This window comes from Populus alba, unplaced genomic scaffold (genome assembly GCF_005239225.2).
Source record: "Populus alba unplaced genomic scaffold, ASM523922v2 scaf252, whole genome shotgun sequence".
Classification (NCBI taxonomy): domain Eukaryota; kingdom Viridiplantae; phylum Streptophyta; class Magnoliopsida; order Malpighiales; family Salicaceae; genus Populus; species Populus alba.
Window position 1 is genome coordinate 8,788 of NW_027340138.1, and position 26,172 is coordinate 34,959.

At 42.9% G+C, this 26,172-nt stretch overlaps 1 protein-coding gene across 1 annotated transcript; it reads left to right on the forward strand.

Moving 5' to 3' along the window:
• Positions 1 to 11,972: 11,972 nt before the first annotated feature.
• Positions 11,973 to 14,688, forward strand: LOC140955191 (uncharacterized; the record flags this gene model as incomplete). Its single annotated transcript, XM_073407095.1, has 3 exons — positions 11,973 to 12,645; positions 12,984 to 13,747; positions 14,221 to 14,688. Coding segments are annotated over exons 1-3 (1,905 nt in total), but the record flags the coding sequence as incomplete, so codon positions are not given.
• Positions 14,689 to 26,172: the final 11,484 nt, after the last annotated feature.

The window sequence follows — 26,172 nt, forward strand, 5'->3', positions numbered from 1 at the left end:
CAAAGGCAACTGAATTTCGGCAACCGGGCATCGAAGTCGGAATGCTGCGAAACTCACCGAGTCAAAGCGTTACGCCTTTGCGGAAGGAAGTGTGGTGTAGAACAAGTAGCAGAAGCATACATGCTCAAGAGGGATCACCCGAAATTCAAAGGCAACTGAATTTCGGCAACCGGGGCATCGAACGTCGGAATGCCGCGAAACTCACCGAGTCAAAGCGTTTCGCCGTTTGCGGAAGGAAGTGTGATGTAGAACAAGTAGCAGAAGCATACATGCTCAAGAGGGATCACCCGAAATTCAAAGGCAACTGAATTTCGGCAACCTGGGCATCGAAGTCGGAATGCTGCGAAACTCACCGAGTCAAAGCGTTACGCCCTTTGCGGAAGGAAGTGTGGTGTAGAACAAGTAGCAGAAGCATACATGCTCAAGAGGGATCACCAAAATTCATAGGCAACTAAATTTCGGCACCCGGGGCATCGAAGTAGGAATGCCGGGAAACTCACCGAGTCAAAGCGTTACGCCCTTTGCGGAAGAAGTGTGATGGAACAAGTAGCAGAAGCATACATGCTGAAGAGGGATCACCCAAAATTCATAGGCAACTAAATTTCGGCACCCGGGGCATCGAAGTAGGAATGCCGGGAAACTCACCGAGTCAAAGCGTTACGCCCTTTGCGGAAGGAAGTGTGGTGTAGAACAAGTAGCAGAAGCATACATGCTCAAGAGGGATCACCCGAAATTCAAAGGCAACTGAATTTCGGCAACCAAGGGGCATCGAAGTCGGAATGCCGCGAAACTCATCGAGTCAAAGCGTTACGCCCTTTGCGGAAGGAAGTGTGGTGTAGAACAAGTAGCAGAAGCATCCATGCTCAAGAGGGATCACCCGAAATTCATAGGCAACTAAATTTCGGCACCCGGGCATCGAAGTAGGAATGCCAGGAAACTGACCGAGTCAAAGCGTTTCGCCGTTTGCGGGAGGAAGTGTGATGTAGAAGAAGTAGCAGAAGCATACATGGTCAAGAGGCATCACCCGAAATTCAAAGGCAACTGAATTTCAGCAACCGGGGAATCCAAGTCGGAATGCCGCCAAACTCATCGAGTCAAAGCGTTTCGCTGTTTGCGGGAGCAAGTGTGATGTAGAACAAGTAGCAGAAGCATACATGCTCAAGAGGGATCACCCGAAATTCAAAGGCAACTGAATTTTGGCAATCAGGGCATCGAAGTCGGAATGCCGCGAAACTCACCGAGTCAAAGCGTTTCGCCGTGCGGAAGGAATTTTGATGTAGAACAAGTAGCAGAAGCATACATGCTCAAGAGGGATCACCCGAAATTCAAAGGCAACTGAATTTCGGCAACCGGGGAATCGACGTCGGAATGCCGCGAAACTCATCGAGTCAAAGCGTTACGCCCTTTGCGGAAGGAAGTGTGGTGTATAACAAGTAGCAGAAGCATACATGCTCAAGAGGGATCACCCGAAATTCAAAGGCAACTGAATTTTGGGCAACTAGGGCATCGAAGTCGGAATGCCGGGAAACTGACCGAGTCAAAGCGTTTCGCCGTTTGCGGGAGGAAGTGTGATGTAGAAGAAGTAGCAGAAGCATACATGCTCAAGAGGGATCACCCGAAATTCAAAGGCAACTGAAATTTCGGCAACCGGGGCATCGACGTCGGAATGCCGCGAAACTCACCGAGTCAAAGCGTTTCGCCGTTTGCGGAAGGAAGTGTGGTGTAGAACATGTAGCAGAAGCATACATGCTCAAGAGGCATCACCCGAAATTCAAAGGCAACTGAATTTCGGCAACCGGGGCATCGACGTCGGAATGCCGCGAAACTCATCGAGTCAAAGCGTTACGCCCTTTGCGGAAGGAAGTGTGGTGTAGAACAAGTAGCAGAAGCATACATGCTCAAGAGGGATCACCCGAAATTCATAGGCAACTAAATTTCGGCACCCGGGGCATCGAAGTAGGAATGCCGGGAAACTCACCGAGTAAAAGCGTTTCGCCATTTGCGGAAGAAGTCTGATGTAGAACAACTAGCAGAAGCATACATGCTCAAGATGGATCACCCAAAATTCATAAGGCAACTAAATTTCGGCACCCGGGGCATCGAAGTAGGAATGCCGGGAAACTCACCGAGTCAAAGCGTTACGCCCTTTGTGGAAAGAAGTGTGATGTAGAACAAGTAGCAGAAGCATACATGCTCAAGAGGGATCACCCAAAATTCATAGGCAACTAAATTCGGCACCCGGGGCATCGAAGTAGGAATGCCGGGAAACTCACCGAGTCAAAGCGTTTCGCCATTTGCGGAAGAAGTCTGATGTAGAACAACTAGCAGAAGCATACATGCTCAAGAGGGATCACCCGAAATTCATAGGCAACTAAATTTCGGCAACCTGGGCATCGAAGTCGGAATGCTGCGAAACTCACCGAGTCAAAGCGTTACGCCCTTTGCGGAAGGAAGTGTGGTGTAGAACAAGTAGCAGAAGCATACATGCTCAAGAGGGATCACCCGAAATTCAAAGGCAACTGAATTTTGGGCAACTGGGGCATCGAAGTCGGAATGCCGGGAAACTCAACCGAGTCAAAGCGTTTCGCCGTTTGCGGGAGGAAGTGTGATGTAGAAGAAGTAGCAGAAGCATACATGCTCAAGAGGGATCACCCGAAATTCAAAGGCAACTGAAATTTCGGCAACCGGGGCATCGACGTCGGAATGCCGCGAAACTCACCGAGTCAAAGCGTTTCGCCGTTTGCGGAAGGAAGTGTGATGTAGAACAAGTAGCAGAAGCATACATGCTCAAGAGGGATCACTCGAAATTCAAAGGCAACTGAATTTCGGCAACCGGGGCATCGACGTCGGAATGCCGCGAAACTCATCGAGTCAAAGCGTTACGCCCTTTGCGGAAGGAAGTGTGGTGTAGAACAAGTAGCAGAAGCATACATGCTCAAGAGGGATCACCCGAAATTCATAGGCAACTAAATTTCAGCACCCGGGGCATCGAAGTAGGAATGCCGGGAAACTCACCGAGTCAAAGCGTTACGCCCTTTGCGGAAAGAAGTGTGATGTAGAACAAGTAGCAGAAGCATACATGCTCAAGAGGGATCACCCGAAATTCAAAGGCAACTGAATTTCGGCAACCGGGGAATCCAAGTCGGAATGCTGCAAAACTCACCGAGTCAAAGCGTTTCGCTGTTTGCGGAAGCGAGTGTGATGTAGAACAAGTAGCAGAAGCATACATGCTCAAGAGGGATCACCGAAATTCAAAGGCAACTGAATTTCGGCAATCGGGGCATCGAAGGCGGAATGCCGCGAAACTCAACGAGTCAAAGCGTTACGCCCTTTGAGGAAGGAAGTGTGATGTAGAACAAGTAGCAGAAGCATAATGCTCAAGAGGGATCACCCGAAATTCAAAGGCAACTGATTTTCGGCAACCGGGGCATCGAAGTCGGAATGCCGCGAAACTCACCGAGTCAAAGCGTTTCGCCATTTGCGGAAGGAAGTGTGATGTAGAACAAGTAGCAGAAGCATACATGCTCAAGAGGGATCACCCGAAATTCAAAGGCAACTGAATTTCAGCAACCGGGGAATTCAAGTCGGAATGCCGCCAAATTCACCGAGTCAAAGCGTTTCGCCGTTTGCGGAAAGAAGTGTGATGTAGAACAAGTAGCAGAAGCATACATGCTCAAGAGGGATCACTCGAAATTCAAAGGCAACTGAATTTCGGCAACCGGGGCATCGAAGTCGTAATGCTGCGAAACTCACCGAGTCAAAGCGTTACGCCCTTTGCGGAAGGAAGTGTGATGTAGAACAAGTAGCAGAAGCATACATGCTCAAGAGGGATCACCCAAAATTCATAGGCAACTAAATTTCGGCACCCGGGGCATCGAAGTAGGAATGCCGGGAAACTCACCGAGTCAAAGCGTTTCGCCCTTTGCGGAAGAAGTCTGATGTAGAACAAGTAGCAGAAGCATACATGCTCAAGAGGGATCACCCGAAATTCAAAGGCAACTGAATTTCAGCAACCTGGGCATCGAAGTCGGAATGCTGCGAAACTCACCGAGTCAAAGCGTTACACCCTTTGCGGAAGGAAGTGTGGTGTAGAACAAGTAGCAGAAGCATACATGCTCAAGAGGCATCACCCGAAATTCAAAGGCAACTGAAATTCGGCAATCGGGGCATCGAAGGCGGAATGCCGTGAAACTCAACGAGATAAAGCGTTACGCCCTTTGAGGAAGGAAGTGTGATGTAGAACAAGTAGCAGAAGCATAAATGCTCAAGAGAGATCACCCGAAATTCAAAGGCAACTGATTTTCGGCAACCGGTGCATCGAAGTCGGAATGCCGCGAAACTCACCGAGTCAAAGCGTTTCGCCATTTGCGGAAGGAAGTGTGATGTAGAACAAGTAGCAGAAGCATACATGCTCAAGAGGGATCACCCGAAATTCAAAAGCAACTGAATTTCAGCAACCGGGGAATTCAAGTCGGAATGCCGCCAAATTCACCGAGTCAAAGCGTTTCGCCGTTTGCGGAAAGAAGTGTGATGTAGAACAAGTAGCAGAAGCATACATGCTCAAGAGGGATCACCCGAAATTCAAAGGCAACTGAATTTCGGCAACCTGGGCATCGAAGTCGTAATGCTACGAAACTCACCGAGTCAAAGCGTTTCGCCGTTTGCGGAAGGAAGTGTGATGTAGAACAAGTAGCAGAAGCATACATGCTCCAGAGGGATCACCCGAAATTCAAAGGCAACTGAATTTCGGCAACCTGGGCATCGAAGTCGGAATGCCGTGAAACTCACCGAGTCAAAGCGTTACGCCCTTTGCGGAAGAAAGTGTGGTGTATAACAAGTAGCAGAAGCATACATGCTCAAGAGGGATCACCAAAAATTCATAGGTAACTAAATTTCGGCACCCGGGGCATCGAAGTAGGAATGCCGGGAAACTCACCGAGTCAAAGCGTTACGCCCTTTGCGGAAAGAAGTGTGATGTAGAACAAGTAGCAGAAGCATACATGCTCAAGAGGGATCACCTAAAATTCATAGGCAACTAAATTTCGGCACCCGGGGTATCGAAGTAGGAATGCCGGGAAACTCACCGAGTCAAAGCGTTACGCCCTTTGCGGAAGGAAGTGTGGTGTAGAACAAGTAGCAGAAGCATACATGCTCAAGAGGGATCACCCGAAATTCAAAGGCAACTGAATTTCGGCAATCCGGGGCATCGAAGTCGGAATGCCGCGAAACTCATCCGAGTCAAAGCGTTACGCCCTTTGCGGAAGGAAGTGTGATGTAGAACAAGTAGCAGAAGCATGCATGCTCAAGAGGGATCACCCGAAATTCAAAGGCAACTGAATTTTGGGCAACTGGGGCATCGAAGTCGGAATGCCGGGAAACTAACCGAGTCAAAGCGTTTCGCCGTTTGCGGGAGGAAGTGTGATGTAGAAGAAGTAGCATAAGCATACATGCTCAAGAGGGATCACCCGAAATTCAAAGGCAACTGAATTTCGGCAACCGGGGCATCGACGTCGGAATGCCGCGAAACTCACCGAGTCAAAGCGTTTCGCCGTTTGCGGAAGGAAGTGTGATGTAGAACAAGTAGCAGAAGCATACATGCTCAAGAGGGATCACCCGAAATTCAAAGGCAACTGAATTTCGGCAACCTGGGCATCGAAGTCGGAATGCTGCGAAACTCACCGAGTCAAAGCGTTACGCCCTTTGCGGAAGGAAGTGTGATGTAGAACAAGTAGCAGAAGCATACATGCTCAAGAGGGATCACCAAAAATTCATAGGCAACTAAATTTCGGCACCCGGGGCATCGAAGTAGGAATGCCGGGAAACTCACCGAGTCAAAGCGTTACGCCCTTTGCGAAAAGAAGTGTGATGGAGCACAAGTAGCAGAAGCATACATTCTGAAGAGGGATCACCTAAAATTCATAGGCAACTAAATTTCGGCACCCGGGGTATCGAAGTAGGAATGCCGGGAAACTCACCGAGTCAAAGCGTTACGCCCTTTGCGGAAGGAAGTGTGGTGTGGAACAAGTAGCAGAAGCATACATGCTCAAGAGGGATCACCCGAAATTCAAAGGCAACTGAATTTCGGCAATCGGGGCATCGAAGTCGGAATGCCGCGAAACTCATCGAGTCAAAGCGTTACGCCCTTTGCGGAAGGAAGTGTGATGTAGAACAAGTAGCAGAAGCATACATGCTCAAGAGGGATCACCCGAAATTCAAAGGCAACTGAATTTTGGGCAACTGGGGCATCGAAGTCGGAATGCCGGGAAACTAACCGAGTCAAAGCGTTTCGCCGTTTGCGGGAGGAAGTGTGATGTAGAAGAAGTAGCATAAGCATACATGCTCAAGAGGGATCACCCGAAATTCAAAGGCAACTGAATTTCGGCAACCGGGGCATCGACGTCGGAATGCCGCGAAACTCACCGAGTCAAAGCGTTTCGCCGTTTGCGGAAGGAAGTGTGATGTAGAACAAGTAGCAGAAGCATACATGCTCAAGAGGGATCACCCGAAATTCAAAGGCAACTGAATTTTGGCAACCTGGGCATCGAAGTCGGAATGTGATGTAACCATATTATTTGATAGTTTCACCCGCATTTAACTAGTGTTTTGCATATGTTATTTATATAAAATGCCTTGATATTCTTTGTTTTATGTTTTGAAGGCATTTTTGGATGAAAGATGCAAAAAGGAGTAAATTGGAGGTAATTGGCAGATTTGACGTTCAGTCGGTATTTTGTGCAGAGCGTGAGTTCCAGAGATCGAAATGAAGTGATTCCAGTGGCATTAAAAAGCTAACATCCATACCTTTTTGGAAATGTAATGCAAGAAAAATAAAAAGAGAAAGATCATGGAAATCACATCCTTCAAAGTCAAATCTCGCAGTCTGCCAATGTTGACCTTTGCCCATTCAAAATTCAATATCTGGAGCTTCAGAAGTCCAATTGATGCAAACTCAATTTTGTTGGATTACTTACTCAAAGATCTATAAACGCTCCAAATTTCAGCCAAAAACGATGTCATATGAGGTATATATGATTTTTCAAAGATGACAGCTGAATTCTGCCAGCGAGCAGGTTGCGTGAAGAAACGAATCCAAATTTCATCTAGAAGCATCCAAACCCACCAGCAATTTAGCTCCTCTAGTAAATATTCTAGAAGGTCAAGGAAAGCAGCCACCAACCTCATGGCAGCCACCAACCTCATGGCAGCCACCAACCTCAAGACAGCAGCCACCAGCCAGCAGCCACCAGCCGCCAGCCGCCAGCCGCCTTCACACTACCACCATCTATTGATGTTCACACTTGAACTTTGATTTTCTTACTTACAATTTGTGTATAAATAGAGGGTGAGTAGAAGGAGGTAGCAAAAAGAAGCAAAGAAGAAGGAGGAGGAGGAAACACAAACTCTCCTCTCTACAAATCAGAAATTATGTATTCTTTCATCTTTAGGAGTAGTTGTTCAATAGATATGCAAGGCTAAGCTCGTTTTCTTGGTTGCAAGGACACAACAAACCTTCGGATTTCAAGAATCGTGAGATTTATTCTTCCTTTTATTTTCAGTTTATGTTATGAATGAGTATGTTTGTTTTCCTATGCATATTTCCTATGATTGTTGTTGATAATTGCTAGAGCGGACTCTAAGTTATTATTGTGAACAATCTATTGCTAAGTTTGATATCAAAACCGGAGTTGTGGTATATAAACTTGTGAAGCAACTAAGCTTGATAATTGTAGCGGAACTACGTTATTAAACTTAGGGAGAACATTCGATCATAGCAACACAAATTGACAACTTGGTTGTTAAGATTAATGAATTTATCTAGATCTTAAGGCTGCCATTGGATTAAATCATTAGTGCGGACACTGTGATTGTTTGTTGGTTAGGGCTAGTTATACGGCGGATCCGTTAATTAACCAATATTAAGAAAAGATAAAATTCATAATATAAACTGGAGTTTCGTTTCAAGGATCGGTTCTAATTTCCGTTGGTGGTGTGTGCTTGCAACCAAGGTTTGTTTTCTTGATATATTTCAGTTTCAATTGATTTTGTTTGCTAGTTTAATTTCTGCCATAGTTTAGATAATCACAAACCAAACCCCCCCAATTACATAACGTATAGCATAAAAATCTGACTTGAAACTTCCTCGTGGGATCGACTCCTTGCTTGCTCTATACTATCTTGTGTGTTTTAAGCTAGGGTAATTAATTTGTGCGACCGCGACATCGCAACAAATTTTGGCGCCGTTGCCGGGGAGGTAATTTTAGTTGATTCTTGTGCTTGTACTGTTATTTTTTTTTAGTTTCTGTGATTGTTATTTACATTTCTGAAAAAAAAAAAAAAAAAAAAAAAACAGAATTTTTGCTTGCGGTGTTACTGTTCACTTGCCGCAGCGGTACTGTTGAAGACAGAATTGTTTGTGGAATTAGGTTTCTAGCCTTCATTTTCTGAAGTGAAACTACGTTCCGAACAAGACTAGTGGTGCACCACTAGCCCCACCCTATCGAGGCCAAATTCCACTGTTTTCTAAGGTTTTTAGGTAGTTTTAGTTTTTTTATTATAGGATTTTCATATAATTTTATTTTTTTTTTCTCTTGTGTGGTTGCTTTCTTTTGAGTTTTCTTAGCGATTGATGCCAGTAACCCGTTCTACTAATCAGAGTCTAGTGCAGGTTGATCTTGAAATAGAAAGTACTTTACGCAGGTTAAGAAAGGAAGTTCACCTCAACACCATGGCGATTGCACGACAACAAACACTCAAGGAGCTTGCTGCTCCTAACGTGGAAAATCAACCATTGTGCATAAACATTGACAATAATGTAAACTTTGAGCTCAAATCTGGTTTTATACATTTGTTACCAACATTTAATGGTCTTGCAGGAGAAGATCCTCATACTCATCTCAAGGAGTTCCATATGGTTTGTGTTGGCATGAAACCGAATGGAGTTGATGAAGAACAAGTTAAGTTGAAAGCTTTCCCTTTCTCTTTAAAAGGGGCAGCAAAGGCATGGCTTTTCTCTATTCTCCCAGGATCTATTGGAACTTGGAATGCCATGAAGAAGATTTTTCTTGAGAAGTATTTCCCAGCATCTCGAGTTGCCAACATAAGGAAAGAAATATGTGGGATTCGGCAATCTCATGGAGAGACTCTCTCTGAGTATTGGGAAAGATTTGAGCAACTATGCATTCAATGCCCTCATCATCAAATACCCGATCAGCTGCTCATTCAATATTTCTATGAAGGATTGATGCCTAATGACCGTAGTATCATTGATGCTGCAAGTGGAGGCGCATTGGTAGATAAGACACCTGAGGCTGCACGCCAATTGATCTCAAACATGGCAGCCAACTCGAAACAATTCGGCACTCGTGGAGACTTCTCCAACAAACGAGTAAATGAGGTAAGTATTTCTAACCTTGAAAATAAAGTTAATGATCTTACTTCTCTTGTGCGTTCTTTGGCTTGTGGAAATGTGCAGCAGGTGAAAGTTTGTAGCATATGCTCCTCACAAGGACATGCTTCAGATATGTGCCCAACAATGCAAGAAGATTACATTGAACAAGCTCATGCAGTTGATGGAGCATTTAATGGACAACCTCAGCGTAAGTATGATCCTTTTTCCCACACGTACAATCCTGGATGGAGAGATCATCCTAACCTACGGTATGGGAACCAACCTCAACAAGGCAATCAAGGCCGACAATTCCATCCCAATGGATTTCAGCCCCAACAGAATTATCAAGCAAGACAACCCCCTCCATTCACAAACTCCAATGTTATGGGGTCGTCATCCAATGATGATCTTCGTGAGATGATGAAAACTTTGGCTTCTAATACTGTTACCTTGCAACAAAATGTCATGTCTTTTCAACAGGAAACAAGGTCAAGTATTCACAACTTGGAAAAGCAAATGGGGCAAGTAGCTTCAAGTGTGGGGAAATTGGAAGCACAAATGAATGGAAAATTGCCCTCCCAAGCATTGAATCCAAAAGAGAATGTTAGTGCGATCATGTTGCGAAGTGGGAAAGAACTTGAAGAGAAAAGGTCAAAACAAATTGAGATGGAGGAAGAACAAGAGATAGAAACTGAATTGAGTACAAAGAAGATACATCATCCTTCTCCTCCACAAACTGAAACAAAGACCAACACTCCAAAGGTAACTCCTCACTCAATGAATTCCAGTTTTAAAACAATTCCACCCTTTCCCGTGAGTTCTTCTAGGTCAAAGAAAGAGGACAAAGAAAAAAAGAAAAAAGAAAAAAAAAGAAAAAAGAAGAAGAAGAAGTGAAGAAACACAAACTCTCCTCTCTACAAATAAGAAATTATGTATTCTTTCATCTTTAGGAGTAGTTGTTCAATAGATATGCAAGGCTAAGCTCGTTTTCTTGGTTGCAAGGACACAACAAACCTTCGGATTTCAAGAACCGTGAGATTTATTCTTCCTTTTATTTTCAGTTTATGTTATGAATGAGTATGTTTGTTTTCCTATGCATATTTCCTATGACTGTTTATCTTAATTGCTAGAGCGGACTCTAAGTTATTATTGTGAACAATCTATTGCTAAGTTTGATATCAAAATCGGAGTTGTGGTATATAAACTTGTGAAGCAACTAAGCTTGATAATTGTAGCGGAACTACGTTATTAAACTTAGGGAGAACATTCGATCATAGCAACACAAATTGACAACTTGGTTGTTAAGATTAATGAATTTATCTGGATCTTAAGGCTGCCATTGGATTAAATCATTAGTGCGAACACTGTGATTGTTTGTTGGTTAGGGCTAGTTATACGGCGGATCCGTTAATTAACCAATATTAAGAAAAGATAAAATTCATAATATAAACTGGAGTTTCGTTTCAAGGATCGGTTCTAATTTCCGTTGGTGGTGTGTGCTTGCAACCAAGGTTTGTTTTCTTGATATATTTCAGTTTCAATTGATTTTGTTTGCTAGTTTAATTTCTGCCATAGTTTAGATAATCACAAACCAAACCCCCCCAATTACATAACGTATAGCATAAAAATCTGACTTGAAACTTCCTCGTGGGATCGACTCCTTGCTTGCTCTATACTATCTTGTGTGTTTTAAGCTAGGGTAATTAATTTGTGCGACCGCGACATCGCAACAAATTTTGGCGCCGTTGCCGGGGAGGTAATTTTAGTTGATTCTTGTGCTTGTAGGTTATTTTTTCCCGTGAGTTCTTCTAGGTCAAAGAAAGAGGACAAGGAAAAAGAGATTCTAGAGGTTTTTAAGAAAGTAGAACTCAACATTCCTTTGCTTGATGCTATCAAGCAAATTCCCAAGTATGCAAAATTCTTGAAGGAGTTGTGTACTACCAAGAGAGCTTTCAAACTGAAAGGTCATGAAACGGTAAGTATGGGTGAAGTTGTATCTGATGTTGTTCAAAAGAATCTGCCTTTGAAACAAAAAGACCCAGGTGCGTTTACTATCCCATGTGTTATTGGTAATGCTAGTTTTAAAAGAGCTTTATGCGATTTAGGTGCATCCATTAGTGTTATGCCTAAACATGTTTATGATTCTCTTAGTCTAGAGCCTTTGAATAAAACTAGTATTGTAATACAACTTGCGGATCGTAGTTTTGTTTACCCACTTGGTGTGATAGAAGATGTCCTAGTCAAGATTGATAGTTTGGTTATTCCATGTGACTTTTATATTCTTGATATGGAACATGATTCTTGTGATTCATCAACTAGCACTCCTATATTGTTTGGGAGACCATTCTTGAAAACTGCCAATACAAAGATTGATTGTGGTAAGGATACTTTGTCTATGGAAGTAGGAGATGAAAAAATGGAATTCAATTTTCATGATGCAATGAAATATCCTTATAGCAATGTTTATTCTATCACATGCTATGATCAAATTGATAAGTGTGTGCAGCAAGTTTGTGATTTTGATTGTGAAGACGGATTAAGCATAGCTTTAAGCTATGGCTATGATTTCACCAAGATAACAGAGATGGAGAGGCACGTGTGTGTTCCTCAAAATGTGCACGAATCAATATTGGCCTTACAAGCTTTACAAACCATTCCCCATGGTAATGTCTTTGTTGATTTAGTACTCTCACATAAAAAGCTATTGCCATCTATTTTACAGGCCCCCGAGTTAGAATTAAAACCTTTGCCCGATAATTTGAAGTATGTATTCATTGGTGACAATAATACACTTCCTGTTATCATAGCAAAAGGTTTGACAAGTATGCAAGAGGAAAAACTTGTGAAGTTGTTGTGTGATCACAAGACGGCCATTGGATGGACTTTAGCCGACATCAAGGGCATTAGTCCCTCAATGTGTATGCATCACATACTATTGGAGGACAATGCAAAACCAACAAGGGAAATGCAAAGGAGGTTGAACCCGCCTATGATGGAGGTAGTGAAAGCTGAAATTTTGAAACTGTTAGATGCAGGTGTCATTTACCCCATCACGGACAGTAAATGGGTGGCGCCAATCCATGTGGTGCCCAAGAAGACCGGAATCACGTTGGTGAAAAATAAAAATGATGAACTCATTCCTGCTCGCATCTCGAGTGGATGGAGAATGTGTGTTGATTACAGAAAGCTAAATCTTGCTACACGCAAAGATCATTTCCCATTACCATTCATGGACCAAATGCTTGAACGCTTGGCAAGTAAGTCTTTTTATTGCTTTCTTGATGGATATAGTGGATACAATCAGATTGTTATTAATCCTGAAGATCAAGAAAAGACTACATTTACATGTCCATTTGGTACATATGCATATAGGAGAATGCCTTTTGGTCTCTGTAATGCTCCCGCAACTTTTCAAAGATGCATGATGAGTATTTTTTTCTGACTATGTTGAAAGAATAATTGAGGTTTTTATGGATGATTTCACGGTGTATGGTGATTCTTTTGATAAATGTCTAGAAAATTTATCTTTGATCCTGAAAAGGTGCATTGAAACTAACCTTGTCTTGAACTATGAAAAGTGTTATTTTTATGGTAGAACAAGGAATAGTTCTTGGGCATGTTGTGTCTTCACGTGGATTAGAGGTTGATAAAGCTAAGATAGATGTTATTTCATCATTGCCTTACCCCTCATGCGTGAGGGAAGTTCGTTCTTTTCTAGGCCATGCAGGTTTTTATCGACGCTTTATCAAAGATTTCTCGAAGATTACAACACCCTTGTGCAAACTATTAGCCAAAGAAGTGGATTTTGTGTTTGATCAAGCATGTAAAGATGCCCATGATGAGCTTAAGAGACGTGTCACATCTGCCCCTATCATTCAACCACCAAATTGGGATGAACCTTTTGAAATAATGTGTGATGCGAGTGACTATGCGGTAGGAGCTGTGCTTGGGCAAAGAATTGGGAAGAATTTGCATGTGATCGCCTATGCTTCTCGCATGTTGGATGGAGCACAATGCAATTACCATACAACTGAAAAGGAACTTTTTGCAGTGGTGTTTGCTCTTGAAAAATTCAGGTCATATCTACTTGGTACAAAAGTCATTGTTTTTACTGACCATGCAGCTCTCAGGTATCTTTTGAAGAAGAAAGAGTCCAAACCAAGACTGATTAGGTGGATCTTGCTTTTACAAGAATTCGATCTTGAGATCAAAGATAAAAAAGGTGCTGAAAACCATGTGGCTGATCACTTGAGCCGATTGAGGATCGAGGATATACAGATCGAAACAATAAGAGAGACATTCCCCGATGAGCAGTTATATATGTTGCATTCCTTTACAAGACCATGGTATGCTGATTTGGTAAACTATTTAGTTACCAACGAATTCCCTCCAGGTTTGTCTAAACCCCAAAAAGATAAGTTACGAGCTGATGCTAAATATTATTTTTGGGACGATCCTTACCTTTGGAAATTTTGTGCGGATCAAATAGTTAGGAGGTGTGTACCACAAGATGAATTTCATTCCATTCTCACTTTTTTGTCATTCTCATTCTTGTGGTGGGCATTTTGGGCAAAAAGAACAGCCCACAAGGTACTTGAAAGTGGTTTCTATTGGCCTTCTATTTTTAAAGATGCATATCACTTTTGCAAATCATGTGAAAAATGCCAAAGAACAGGTAATATCACTCATTAAGAATCAAATGCCTTTAACGAATATTCTTGTAAGTGAAATTTTTGATGTTTGGGGTATTGACTTTATGGGTCCATTTCCTTCTTCTGTTGGAAATCTTTATATTCTTCTTGCTGTTTGATTATGTGTCCAAATGGATTGAGGCGAAAGCCACACGAACTAATGATGCTAAGGTTGTTTTAGATTTTGTCAGGACTCACATATTTGACAGATTTGGCATCCCTAAAGCTATCATTAGTGATCGTGGCACTCATTTCTGCAATCGTTCCATGGAAGCATTGTTACGCAAATATCATGTGAATCATCGAACTTCCACAGCATATCATCCTCAAACGAACGGCCAAGCTGAAATTTCAAATCGAGAAATCAAGTCCATTTTGGAGAAAACAGTGCAACCTAACCGGCGAGATTGGAGTCTACGTCTTGGAGATGCACTTTGGGCTTATCGGACTGCTTATAAATCACCTATAGGAATGTCACCTTATAGAATGATTTATGGGAAAGCATGTCATCTACCGGTGGAGCTTGAACACAAAGCTTTTTGGGCCATTAAACAATGTAACATGGATTATGATGCTGCTGGGATTGCAAGAAAGTTGAAAATTGCAAGAGTTGGAAGAAATTCGAAAATGATGCTTACGAGAATGCAAGGATTTACAAAGAAAAGACTAAGAATCTTCATGACCGAATGCTTACAAGAAAGGAGTTTCATGTTGGAGACAAAGTCCTTCTTTATCATTCGCGTTTAAAAACTTTTTCCTGGAAAGTTACGCTCTCGTTTGGATTGGACCATTTTGTTGTTCTAATGTTTTTTCCTTATGGTGCAGTTGAAATTACAAGTTTAGAAACGAACAAAATACTTAAAGTCAATGGGCATCGTTTGAAACCTTTCTATGAAGGTTGGACGGCAAGAACTCACCGCTTCTGCAGAGTTAGCTGAACCAATCTATGAAGAATGAGCATGCAACATGTCGAGCCAATGACATAAAACAAAAGCGCTTACTGGGAGGCAACCCAGCACAAAAAAAAAAAAAAAAATCAGATTTGCTTTCTTTTTCCTTATCTTTTATTTTTTCGTATTTTACTTTATCTTTTATCATTCTCTTATGTTCCTTTGCTTTTATTTCAACATTGAGGACAATGTTGTGTTTTAAGTGTGGGGGTATTGGGAGAATTTTTGGTTTTCTTATTTTAATTTTCTTTGTTGTTTTAAAAAAAAAAAAAAAAAACACAAATTTGTTGATCTTTTTAACTCCTATTGGTTTTTTAGAATATGAGTATTATGTATGAGAATTAATTGAGATAGATGAAGATATAAATCAAATGAAGGAGTATGCATGCAAATTTTAAGGTTTAATTGGTTTAGGGATTGACTTTGAGAATATGCCATGTTGACTTTATAGTGTTTATACAAATGCAAGCTTTTGAGCCTTCAAAATTATATTCTTTGAGTGTGCATTCTTTCAATGATAAGTATCTCTAGAACTTGCTTCATATCTTATTGAGATTATATCCCATTACAAATATACATGAAGATGATAAAGGCATTAGGAATTTTAACCCCTCAAGCCAAAAAGCCAACCTAAAGCATATTATCCTTAGTGAACCCGTTTTGAGCTTGGTTATCTTTTTTTTTTTTATCCATGTATAAGCCTTAACTTTATATATGTTTTTCTTTTCCCTGGCCAAGGATTAGTAGAGCATATACTTGTAATATTTAATGGAATTATGGTTGGAAATTATATGAAAAGAAAGAAGTGATGCTTGATGAAAAAATGGGCAAAGTTGCCAAAAAAAAAAAAAAAAAGAAAAAAAGAAAAAAAAAAGTATTCCTTTATGTTCTTAAGGTTTTATGTTGAAAGAGCTTGAAATCAAAAGGAGTTAAGCATTTGTGATTAAAGATGAAAAATTTATGAGCTTTGATGGAATATCTTGTTTGAAGTATCATTTTTCAAAATGCTCTACTTTCATTTGGTTTGAACCTTTCCTTTTACTTTCTTTTACCTCACCTTAACCTCAGCCCCATTACAACCGGAAAATAAGACCTTTTGATTCATGTAATACTTGTAATAAGTTGCTAATGGAGATGAGATTGAAAAGCAAGCTTATGGTAGAACATACTCTTTGATTGAATTTGAGAGATTTAAACACATAAACCCTAAACACATGAGTGTTGGAGTGTATATCAATGAGAGGACCTATCACTTTGGCATGGCATAGATTTCATTTAAATCCAGACGATTGATTGAGTTTTGAAGTTTGCATGTAAATAAATTCATGAGAATTATATTATTTATCCTTCATGATTGTATTCTTGTTTATAATGCTTGTACTCTTAGACATTGATGGGAGATTAAGAAATTGATCATAGTTATTTTTCAATTTAATTTTATTTATCCTTTCTCGAGGACGAGCAAGAGCTAAGTGTGGGGGTATTTGATGTAACCATATTATTTGATAGTTTCACCCGCATTTAACTAGTGTTTGCATATGTTATTTATATAAAATGCCTTGATATTCTTTGTTTTATGTTTTGAAGGCATTTTTTGGATGAAAGATGCAAAAAGGAGTAAATTGGAGGTAATTGGCAGATTTGACGTTCAGTCGGTATTTTGTGCAGAGCGTGAGTTCCAGAGATCGAAATGAAGTGATTCCAGTGGCATTAAAAAGCTAACATCCATACCGTTTTGGAAATGTAATGCAAGAAAAATAAAAAGAGAAAGATCATGGAAATCACATCCTTCAAAGTCAAATCTCGCAGTCTGCCAATGTTGACCTTTGCCCATTAAAAATTCAATATCTGGAGCTTCAGAAGTCCAATTGATGCAAACTCAATTTTGTTGGATTCCTTACTCAAAGATCTATAAACGCTCCAAATTTCAGCCAAAAACGATGTCATATGAGGGATATATGATTTTTCAAAGATGACAGCTGAATTCTGCCAGCAAGCAGGTTGCGTGAAGAAACGAATCCAAATTTCATCTAGAAGCATCCAAACCGACCAGCAATTTAACAACCTCTAGTAAATATTCTAGAAGGTCAAGGAAGGCAGCCACCAACCTCATGGCAGCCACCAACCTCAAGACAGCAGCCACCAACCTCATGGCAGCCACCAACCTCAAGACAGCAGCCGCCAGCCGCCAGCCGCCTTCACACTACCACCATCTATTGATGTTCACACTTGAACTTTGATTTTCTTACTTACAATTTGTGTATAAATAGAGGGTGAGTAGAAGGAGGTAGCAAGAAGAAGAAGAAGAAGAAAAGAAGAAGAAGAAAGAGAAGAAGGAAGAAACACAAACTCTCCTCTCTACAAATCAGAAATTATGTATTCTTTCATCTTTAGGAGTAGTTGTTCAATAGATATGCAAGGCTAAGCTCGTTTTCTTGGTTGCAAGGACACAACAAACCTTCGGATTTCAAGAACCGTGAGATTTATTCTTCCTTTTATTTTCAGTTTATGTTATGAATGAGTATGTTTGTTTTCCTATGCATATTTCCTATGATTGTTTATCTTAATTGCTAGAGCGGACTCTAAGTTATTATTGTGAACAATCTATTGCTAAGTTTGATATCAAAACCGGAGTTGTGATATATAAACTTGTGAAGCAACTAAGCTTGATAATTGTAGCGGAACTACGTTATTAAACTTAGGGAGAACATTCGATCATAGCAACACAAATTGACAACTTGGTTGTTAAGATTAATGAATTTATCTGGATCTTAAGGCTACCATTGGATTAAATCATTAGTGCGGACACTGTGATTGTTTGTTGGTTAGGGCTAGTTATACGGCGGATCCGTTAATTAACCAATATTAAGAAAAGATAAAATTCATAATATAAACTGGAGTTTCGTTTCAAGGATCGGTTCTAATTTCCGTTGGTGGATGTGTGCTTGCAACCAAGGTTTGTTTTCTTGATATATTTCAGTTTCAATTGATTTTGTTTGCTAGTTTAATTTCTTCTATATTTTAGATAATCACAAACCAAACCCCCCCAATTACATAACGTACAACATAAAAATCTGACTTCAAACTTCCTCGTGGGATCGACCCCTTGCTTCCTCTATACTATCTTGTGTGTTGTGTTTTAAGCTAGGGTAATTAATTTGTGCGACCGCGACATCGCAACACATGCTCAAGAGGGATCACCCGAAATTCAAAGGCAACTGAATTTCGGCAACGGGGGCATCGAAGTCGGAATGCCGCAAAACTCATCGAGTCAAAGCGTTTCCCTGTTTGAGGAAGGAAGTGTGATGTAGAACAAGTAGCAGAAGCATACATGCTCAAGAGGGATCACCCAAAATTCAAAGGCCACTGAATTTTCGGCAAACCGGAGAATCCAAGTTGGAATGCGCGAAAGTCATAGTGTAAAAAGCGTTACGCGTTTGCGGAAGGAAGTGTGTGTAGAAACAAGTAGCAGAAGCATACATGCTCAAGAAGGATCACCCGAAATTCAAAGGCAACTGAATTTCGGCAACCGGGGAATCCAAATAGGAATGCCGAGAAACTCACCGAGTCAAAGCGTTTAGCTGTTTGAGGAAGGAAGTGTGATGTAGAACAAGTAGTAGAAGCATACATGCTCAAGAGGGATCACCCGAAATTCAAAGGCAACTGAATTTCGGCAATCGGGGAATCGAAGTCGGAATGCAGCGAAACACACCGAGTCAAAGCGTTACGCCCTTTGCGGAAGGAAGTGTGGTGTAGAACAACTAGCAGAAGCATACATGCTCAAGAGGGATCAACCGAAATTCAAAGGCCACTGAATTTCGACAACCGGGGAATCCAAATCGGAAAGCCGCGAAACTCACCGAGTCAAAGCATTTAGCTGTTTGAGGAAGGAAGTGTGATGTAGAACAAGTAGGAGAAGCATACATGCTCAAGAGGGATCACACGAAATTCAAAGGAAACTGAATTGCAGCAACCGGGGCATCGAAGTCGGAATGCTGCAAAAGTCACCGAGTCAAAGCGTTTCGCTGTTTGAGGAAGGAAGTGTGATGTAGAACAAGTAGCAGAAGCATACATGCTCAAGAGGGATCACATGAAATTCAAAGGAAACTGAATTGCAGCAACCGGGGCATCGAAGTCGGAATGCCGCAAAAGTCACCGAGTCAAAGCATTTCGCTGTTTGAGGAAGGAAGTGTGATGTAGAACAAGTAGCAGAAGCATACATGCTCAAGAGGGATCACCCGATATTCAAAGGCAACTGAATTTTGGCAACCGGGGCATCGAAGTCGGAATGCCGCAAAAGTCACCGAGTCAAAGCGTTTCCCTGTTTGAGGAAGGAAGTGTGATGTAGAACAAGTAGCAGAAGCATACATGCTGAAGAGGGATCACCCAAATTCAAAGGCAACTGAATTTCAGCAAACGCGGAGCATCCAAGTTGGAATGCCGCGAAACTCACCGAGTCAAAGCATTTAGCTGTTTGAGGAAGGAAGTGTGATGTAGAACAAGTAGCAGAAGCATACATGCTCAAGAGGGATCACACGAAATTCAAAGGAAACTGAATTGCAGCAACCGGGGCATCGAAGTCGGAATGCTGCAAAAGTCACCGAGTCAAAGCATTTCGCTGTTTGAGGAAGGAAGTGTGATGTAGAACAAGTAGCAGAAGCATACATGCTCAAGAGGGATCACATTGAAATTCAAGGAAACTGAATTGCAGCAACCGGGCATCAAGTCGGAATTGCAAGTCACCGAGTCAAACGTTTCCCTGTTTGAGGAAGAAGTGTGATGTAGAACAAGTAGCAGAAGCATACATGCTGAAGAGTGGATCACCCAAAATTCAAAGGCAACTGAATTTTCAGCAACCGGAGCAGCGAAACTCATCGCTCGTTACGCGCGGAAGGACAAGTAGCAGAAGCCATGCTCAGAAGGTTCACCTGAAATTCAAGGCAACTGAATTTCGGCAACTGGGGAAATCCAAATAGGAATGCCGAGAAACTCACCGAGTCAAAGCGTTTCGCTGTTTGAGGAAGGAAGTGTGATGTAGAACAAGTAGCAGAAGCATACATGCTGAAGAGGGATCACCCAAAATTCAAAGGCAACTGAATTTCAGGCAACCGGCAGCATCCAAGGTGGAATGCGCGAAACTCATCGAGTCAAAGCGTTACGCCGTTTTTGCGGAAGGAAGTGTGTGTAGAACAAGTAGCAGAAAGCATACATGCTCAAGAGGTGATCACCGGAATTCAAAGGCAACTGAATTTCGGCAACCGTGGAATCCAAGTCGGAATGCAGCGAAACACACTGAGTCAAAGCGTTACGCCCTTTGCGGAAGGAAGTGTGGTGTAGAACAACTAGCAGAAGCATACATGCTCAAGAGGGATCAACCGTAATTCAAAGGCCACTGAATTTCGACAACCGGGGAATCCAAATCGGAATGCCGCGAAACTCACCGAGTCAAAGCGTTTAGCTGTTTGACGAAGGAAGTGTGATGTAGAACAAGTAGCAGAAGCATACATGCTGAAGAGGGATCACATGAAATTCAAAGGAAACTGAATTGCAGCACCGGGGCATCGAAGTCGGAAATGCCGCAAAAGTCACCGAGTCAAAGCATTTCGCTGTTTGAGGAAGGAAGTGTGATGTAGAACAAGTAGCAGAAGCATACATGCTCAAGAGGGATCACCCGAAATTCAAAGGCAACTGAATTTTGGCAACCGGGGCATCGAAGTCGGAATGCCGCAAAAGTCACCGAGTCAAAGCGTTTCCCTGTTTGAGGAAGGAAGTGTGATGTAGAACAAGTAGCAGAAGCATACATGCTGAAGAGGGATCACCCAAAATTCAAAGGCAACTGAATTTCAGCAACCGGAGCATCCAAGTTGGAATGCCGCGAAACTCATCGAGTCAAAGCGTTACGCCGTTTGCGAAGGAAGTGTGGTGTAGAACAAGTAGCAGAAGCATACATGCTCAAGAGGGATCACCCGAAATTCAAAGGCAACTGAATTTCGGCAACCGGGGAATCCAAATAGGAATGCCGAGAAACTCACCGAGTCAAAGCGTTTAGCTGTTTGAGGAAGGAAGTGTGATGTAGAACAAGTAGCAGAAGCATACATGCTCAAGAGGGATCACCCGAAATTCAAAGGCAACTGAATTTCGGCAACACGGGCATCGAAGTCGGAATGCCGCGAAAGTCTCCGAGTCAAAGCGTTTAGCTGTTTGAGGAAGGAAGTGTGCTGTAGAAGAAGTAGCAGAAGCATACATGCTCAAGAGGGATCACCCGAAATTCAAAGACACACTGAATTTCGGCAACCGGGGAATCCAATCGGAAATGCCGCGAAACTCACCGAGTCAAAGCGTTTCGCTGTTTGAGGAAGGAAGTGTGATGTAGAACAAGTAGCAGAAGCATACATGCTCAAGAGGGATCAACCGAAATTCAAAGGCCACTGAATTTCGACAACCGGGGACTCCAAATCGGAATGCCGCGAAACTCACCGAGTCAAAGCGTTTAGCTGTTTGAGGAAGGAAGTGTGCTGTAGAACAAGTAGCAGAAGCATACATGCTCTAGAGGGATCACCCGAAATTCAAAGGCAACTGAATTTCGGCAACCGGGGAATCCAAGTCGGAATGCAGCGAAACACACCGAGTCAAAGCGTTACGCCCTTTTGCGGAAGGAAGTGTGGTGTAGAACAAGTAGCAGAAGCATACATGCTCAAGAGGGATCAACCGAAATTCAAAGGCCACTGAATTTCGACAACCGGGGAATCCAAATCGGAATGCTGCGAAACTCACCGAGTCAAAGCGTTTAGCTGTTTGAGGAAGGAAGTGTGATGTAGAACAAGTAGCAGAAGCATACATGCTCAAGAGGGATCACACGAAATTCAAAGGAAACTGAATTGCAGCAACCGAGGCATCGAAGTCGGAATGCCGCAAAAGTCACCGAGTCAAAGCATTTCGCTGTTTGAGGAAGGAAGTGTGTTGTAGAACAAGTAGCAGAAGCATACATGCTCAAGAGGGATCATCCGATATTCAAAGGCAACTGAATTTCGGCAACCGGGGCATCGAAGTCGGAATGCCGCAAAAGTCACCGAGTCAAAGCGTTTCCCTGTTTGAGGAAGGAAGTGTGATGTAGAACAAGTAGCAGAAGCATACATGCTGAAGAGGGATCACCCAAAATTCAAAGGCAACTGAATTTCAGCAATCGGAGCATCCAAGTTGGAATGCCGCGAAACTCATCGAGTCAAAGCGTTACGCCGTTTGCGGAAGGAAGTGTGGTGTAGAACAAGTAGCAGAAGCATACATGCTCGAGAAGGTTCACTCAAATTCAAGGCAACTGAATTCGGCAACCGGGGAATCCAAGTCGGAATACAGCGAAACTCACCGAGTCAAAGCGTTACGCCAGTTGCGGAAGGAAGTATGGTGTAGAACAACTAGCAGAAGCATACATGCTCAAGAGCGATCAACCGAAATTCAAAGGCCACTGAATTTCGACAACCGGGGAATCCAAATCGGAATGCCGCGAAACTCACCGAGTCAAAGCGTTTCGCTTTTTGCGGAAGAGAATGTGATGTAGAACAAGTAGCAGAAGCATACATGCTCAAGAGGGATCACCCGAAATTCAAAGGCAACTGAATTTCGGCAACCGCGGAATACAAAAAGGAATGCCAAGAAACTCACCGAGTCAAAGCGTTTAGCTGTTTGAGGAAGGAAGTGTGGTGTAGAACAAGTAGCAGAAGCATACATACTCAAGTGGGATCAACCGAAATTCAAAGGCTACTGAATTTCGGCAACCGGGGCATCGAAGTCGGAATGCCGCAAACAGTCACAAAGTCGAAGCGTTTCCCTGTTTGAGGAAGGAAGTGTGCTGCATGTAGAACAAGTAGCAGAAGCATGCATGCTGAAGAGGGATCACACCGAAATTCAAAGGCAACTGAATTTCGGCAACCGGGGAATCCAAGTCGGAATGCCGCGAAACTCACCAAGTCAAAAAGTTACGCCCTTTGTGGAAGGAAGTGTGGTGTAGAACAAGTTGCAGAAAGCAGACTTGCTCAAGAGGGATCACCCGAAATTCAAAGCCAATTGAATTTCGGCAACCGGGGCATCGAAGTCGGAATACCTCAAAAGTCACCGAGTCAACGCGTTTAGCTGTTTGAGGAAAAGGAAGTGTGATGTAGAACAAGTAGCAGAAGCATACATGCTGAAGAGGGATCACCCAAAATTCAAAGGCAACTGAATTTCGGCAACCGGGGCATCGAAGTCGGAATACAACAAAAGTCACCGAGTCAAAGCGTTTCCCTGTTTGAGGAAGGAAGTGTGATGTAGAACAAGTAGCAGAAGCATACATGCTGAAGAGGGATCACCCAAAATTCAAAGGCAACTGAATTTCAGCAACCGGAGCATCCAAGTTGGAATGCCGCGAAACTCATCGAGTCAAAGCGTTACGCCGTTTGCGGAAGGAAGTGTGGTGTAGAACAAGTAGCAGAAGCATACATGCTCAAGAAGGTTCACCCGAAATTCAAAGGCAACTGAATTTCGGCAACCGGGGAATCCAAGTCGGAATACAGCGAAACTCACCGAGTCAAAGCGTTACGCCAGTTGCGGAAGGAAGTATGGTGTAGAACAACTAGCAGAAGCATACATGCTCAAGAGCGATCAACCGAAATTCAAAGGCCACTGAATTTCGACAACCGGGGAATCCAAATCGGAATGCCGCGAAACTCACGAGTCAAAATGTTTCGCTCTTTTTGGCGAAGAAGAGAATCCAAGTGAATGTAGAACAAGTAGCAGAAGCATACATGCTCAAGAGGGATCACCCGAAATTCAAAGGCAACTGAATTTCGGCAACCGGGGAATCGAAGTCGGAATGCCGCGAAACTCACCGAGTCAAAGCGTTTCGACGTTTGCGGAAGGAGTGGTGATAGAACAAGTAGCAGAAGTAGACATGCTCAAAAGAGGGATCACCCGAAATTCAAAGGCAACTGAATTTCGGAACCAGCGGAATCCAAGAAAGGAATGCAGAAAACTCACCGAGTCAAAAGCGTTTAGCTGTTTGAGGAAGGAAGTGTGGTGTAGAACAAGTAGCAGAAGCATACATGCTCAAAGTGGGATCAACCCGAAATTCAAAGGGATACTGAATTTCGGCAAACAGGCGGCATCGAAGTCGGAATGCCGCAACAGTCACAAAGTCAAAGCGTTTCCCTGTTTGAGGAAGGAAGTGTGATGTAGAACAAGTAGCAGAAGCATACATGCTCAAGAGGGATCACCCGAAATTCAAAGGCCACTGAATTTCGGCAACTGGAGCATCCAAGTCGGAATGCCGCGAAACTCATCGAGTCAAAGCGTTACGCCGTTTGCGGAAGGAAGTGTGGTGTAGAACAAGTAGTAGAAGCATACATGCTCAAGAGGGATCACCAGAAATTCTAAGGCAACTGAATTTCGACAACCGGGGCATCGAAGTCGGAATGCCGCGAAACTTACCGAGTCAAAGCGTTTCGCTGTTTAAGGAAGGAAGTGTGATTTAGAACAAATAGCAGAAGCATACATGCTCAAGGGGGATCACCCGAAGTTCAAAGGCAACTTAATTTCGGCAACCGGGGCAATCGAAGTCGGAATGCCGCGAAACTCGCCGAGTCAAAGCGTTTTGCTGTTTAAGGAAGGAAGTTTGATGTAGAACAAGTAGCAGAAGCATACATGCTCAATAGGGATCACCCGAAATTCAAAGGCAACTTAATTTCGGCAAACCGGGCATCGAAGTCGGAATGCCGCGCATCTCACCGTGTCAAAGCGTTTTCGTTGTTAAGAAGGAAGTGTGATGCAGAACAAGTAGGAGAAGCATACATGCTCAAAGAGGGATCATTCCGAAATTTCAAAGAAAACTGAATTTCGGCAACCGGAGCATCGAAGTCGGAATGCCGCGCATCTCACCGTGTCAAAGCGTTTCGCTGTTTAAGGAAGGAAGTTTGATGTAGAACAAGTAGCAGAAGCATACATGCTCAAGAGGGATCACCCGAAATTAAAAGGAAACTTAATTTCGGCAACCGGGGCATCGAAGTCGGAATGCCGCGAAACTCACCGAGTCAAAGCGTTTCGCTGTTTAAGGAAGGAAGTTTGATGTAGAAGAAGTAGCAGAAGCATACATGCTCAAGAGGGATCACCCGCAATTCAAAGAAAACTGAATTTGGCAACCCGGGCATCAAAGTCGGAATGCCGTTAAACTCACCGTGTCAAAGCGTTTCGTTGTTTAAGGAAGGAAGTGTGATGCAGAACAAGTAGCAGAAGCATACATGCTCAAGAGGGATCACCCGAAATTAAAAGGCAACTTAAATTTCGGCAACCGGGGCATCGAAGTCGGAATGCCGCGAAACTCACCGTGTCAAAGCGTTTCGTTGTTTAAGGAAGGAAGTGTGATGCAGAACAAGTAGCAGAAGCATACATGCTCAAGAGGGATCACTCCGAAATTAAAAGGCAACTTAAATTTCGGCAACCGGGGCATCGAAGTCGGAATGGCGCGAAACTCACCGAGACAAAGCGTTTTGCTGTTTTAAGGAAGGAAGTTTGATGTAGAAGAAGTAGCAGAAGCATACATGCTCAAGAGGGATCACCCGCAATTCAAAGAAAACTGAATTTTCGGCAACCGGGGCATCGAAGTCGGAATGCCGCGAAACTCACCGTGTCAAAGCGTTTCGTTGTTTAAGGAAGGAAGTGTGATGCAGAACAGTAGCAGAAGCATACATGCTCAAGAGGGATCACCCGAAATTAAAAGGCAACTTAATTTCGGCAACCGGGGCATCGAAGTCGGAATGGCGCGAAACTCCACCGAGACAAAGCGTTTTGCTGTTTAAGGAAGGAAGTTTGATGTAGAACAAGTAGCACAAGCATACTCGCTCAACAGGGATCACCCAAAATTCAAAAGGCAACTGAATTTTCGGCACCGGGGCATCGAAGTCGGAATGCCGCGAAACTCACCGTGTCAAAGCGTTTCGTTGTTTAAGGAAGGAAGTGTGATGCAGAACAAGTAGCAGAAGCATACATGCTCAAGAGGGATCACCCGAAATTCAAAGGCAACTGAATTTCGGCAACCGGGGCATCGAAGTCGGAATGGCGCGAAACTCACCGAGACAAAGCGTTTTGCTGTTTAAGGAAGTGTGATGTAGAACAAGTA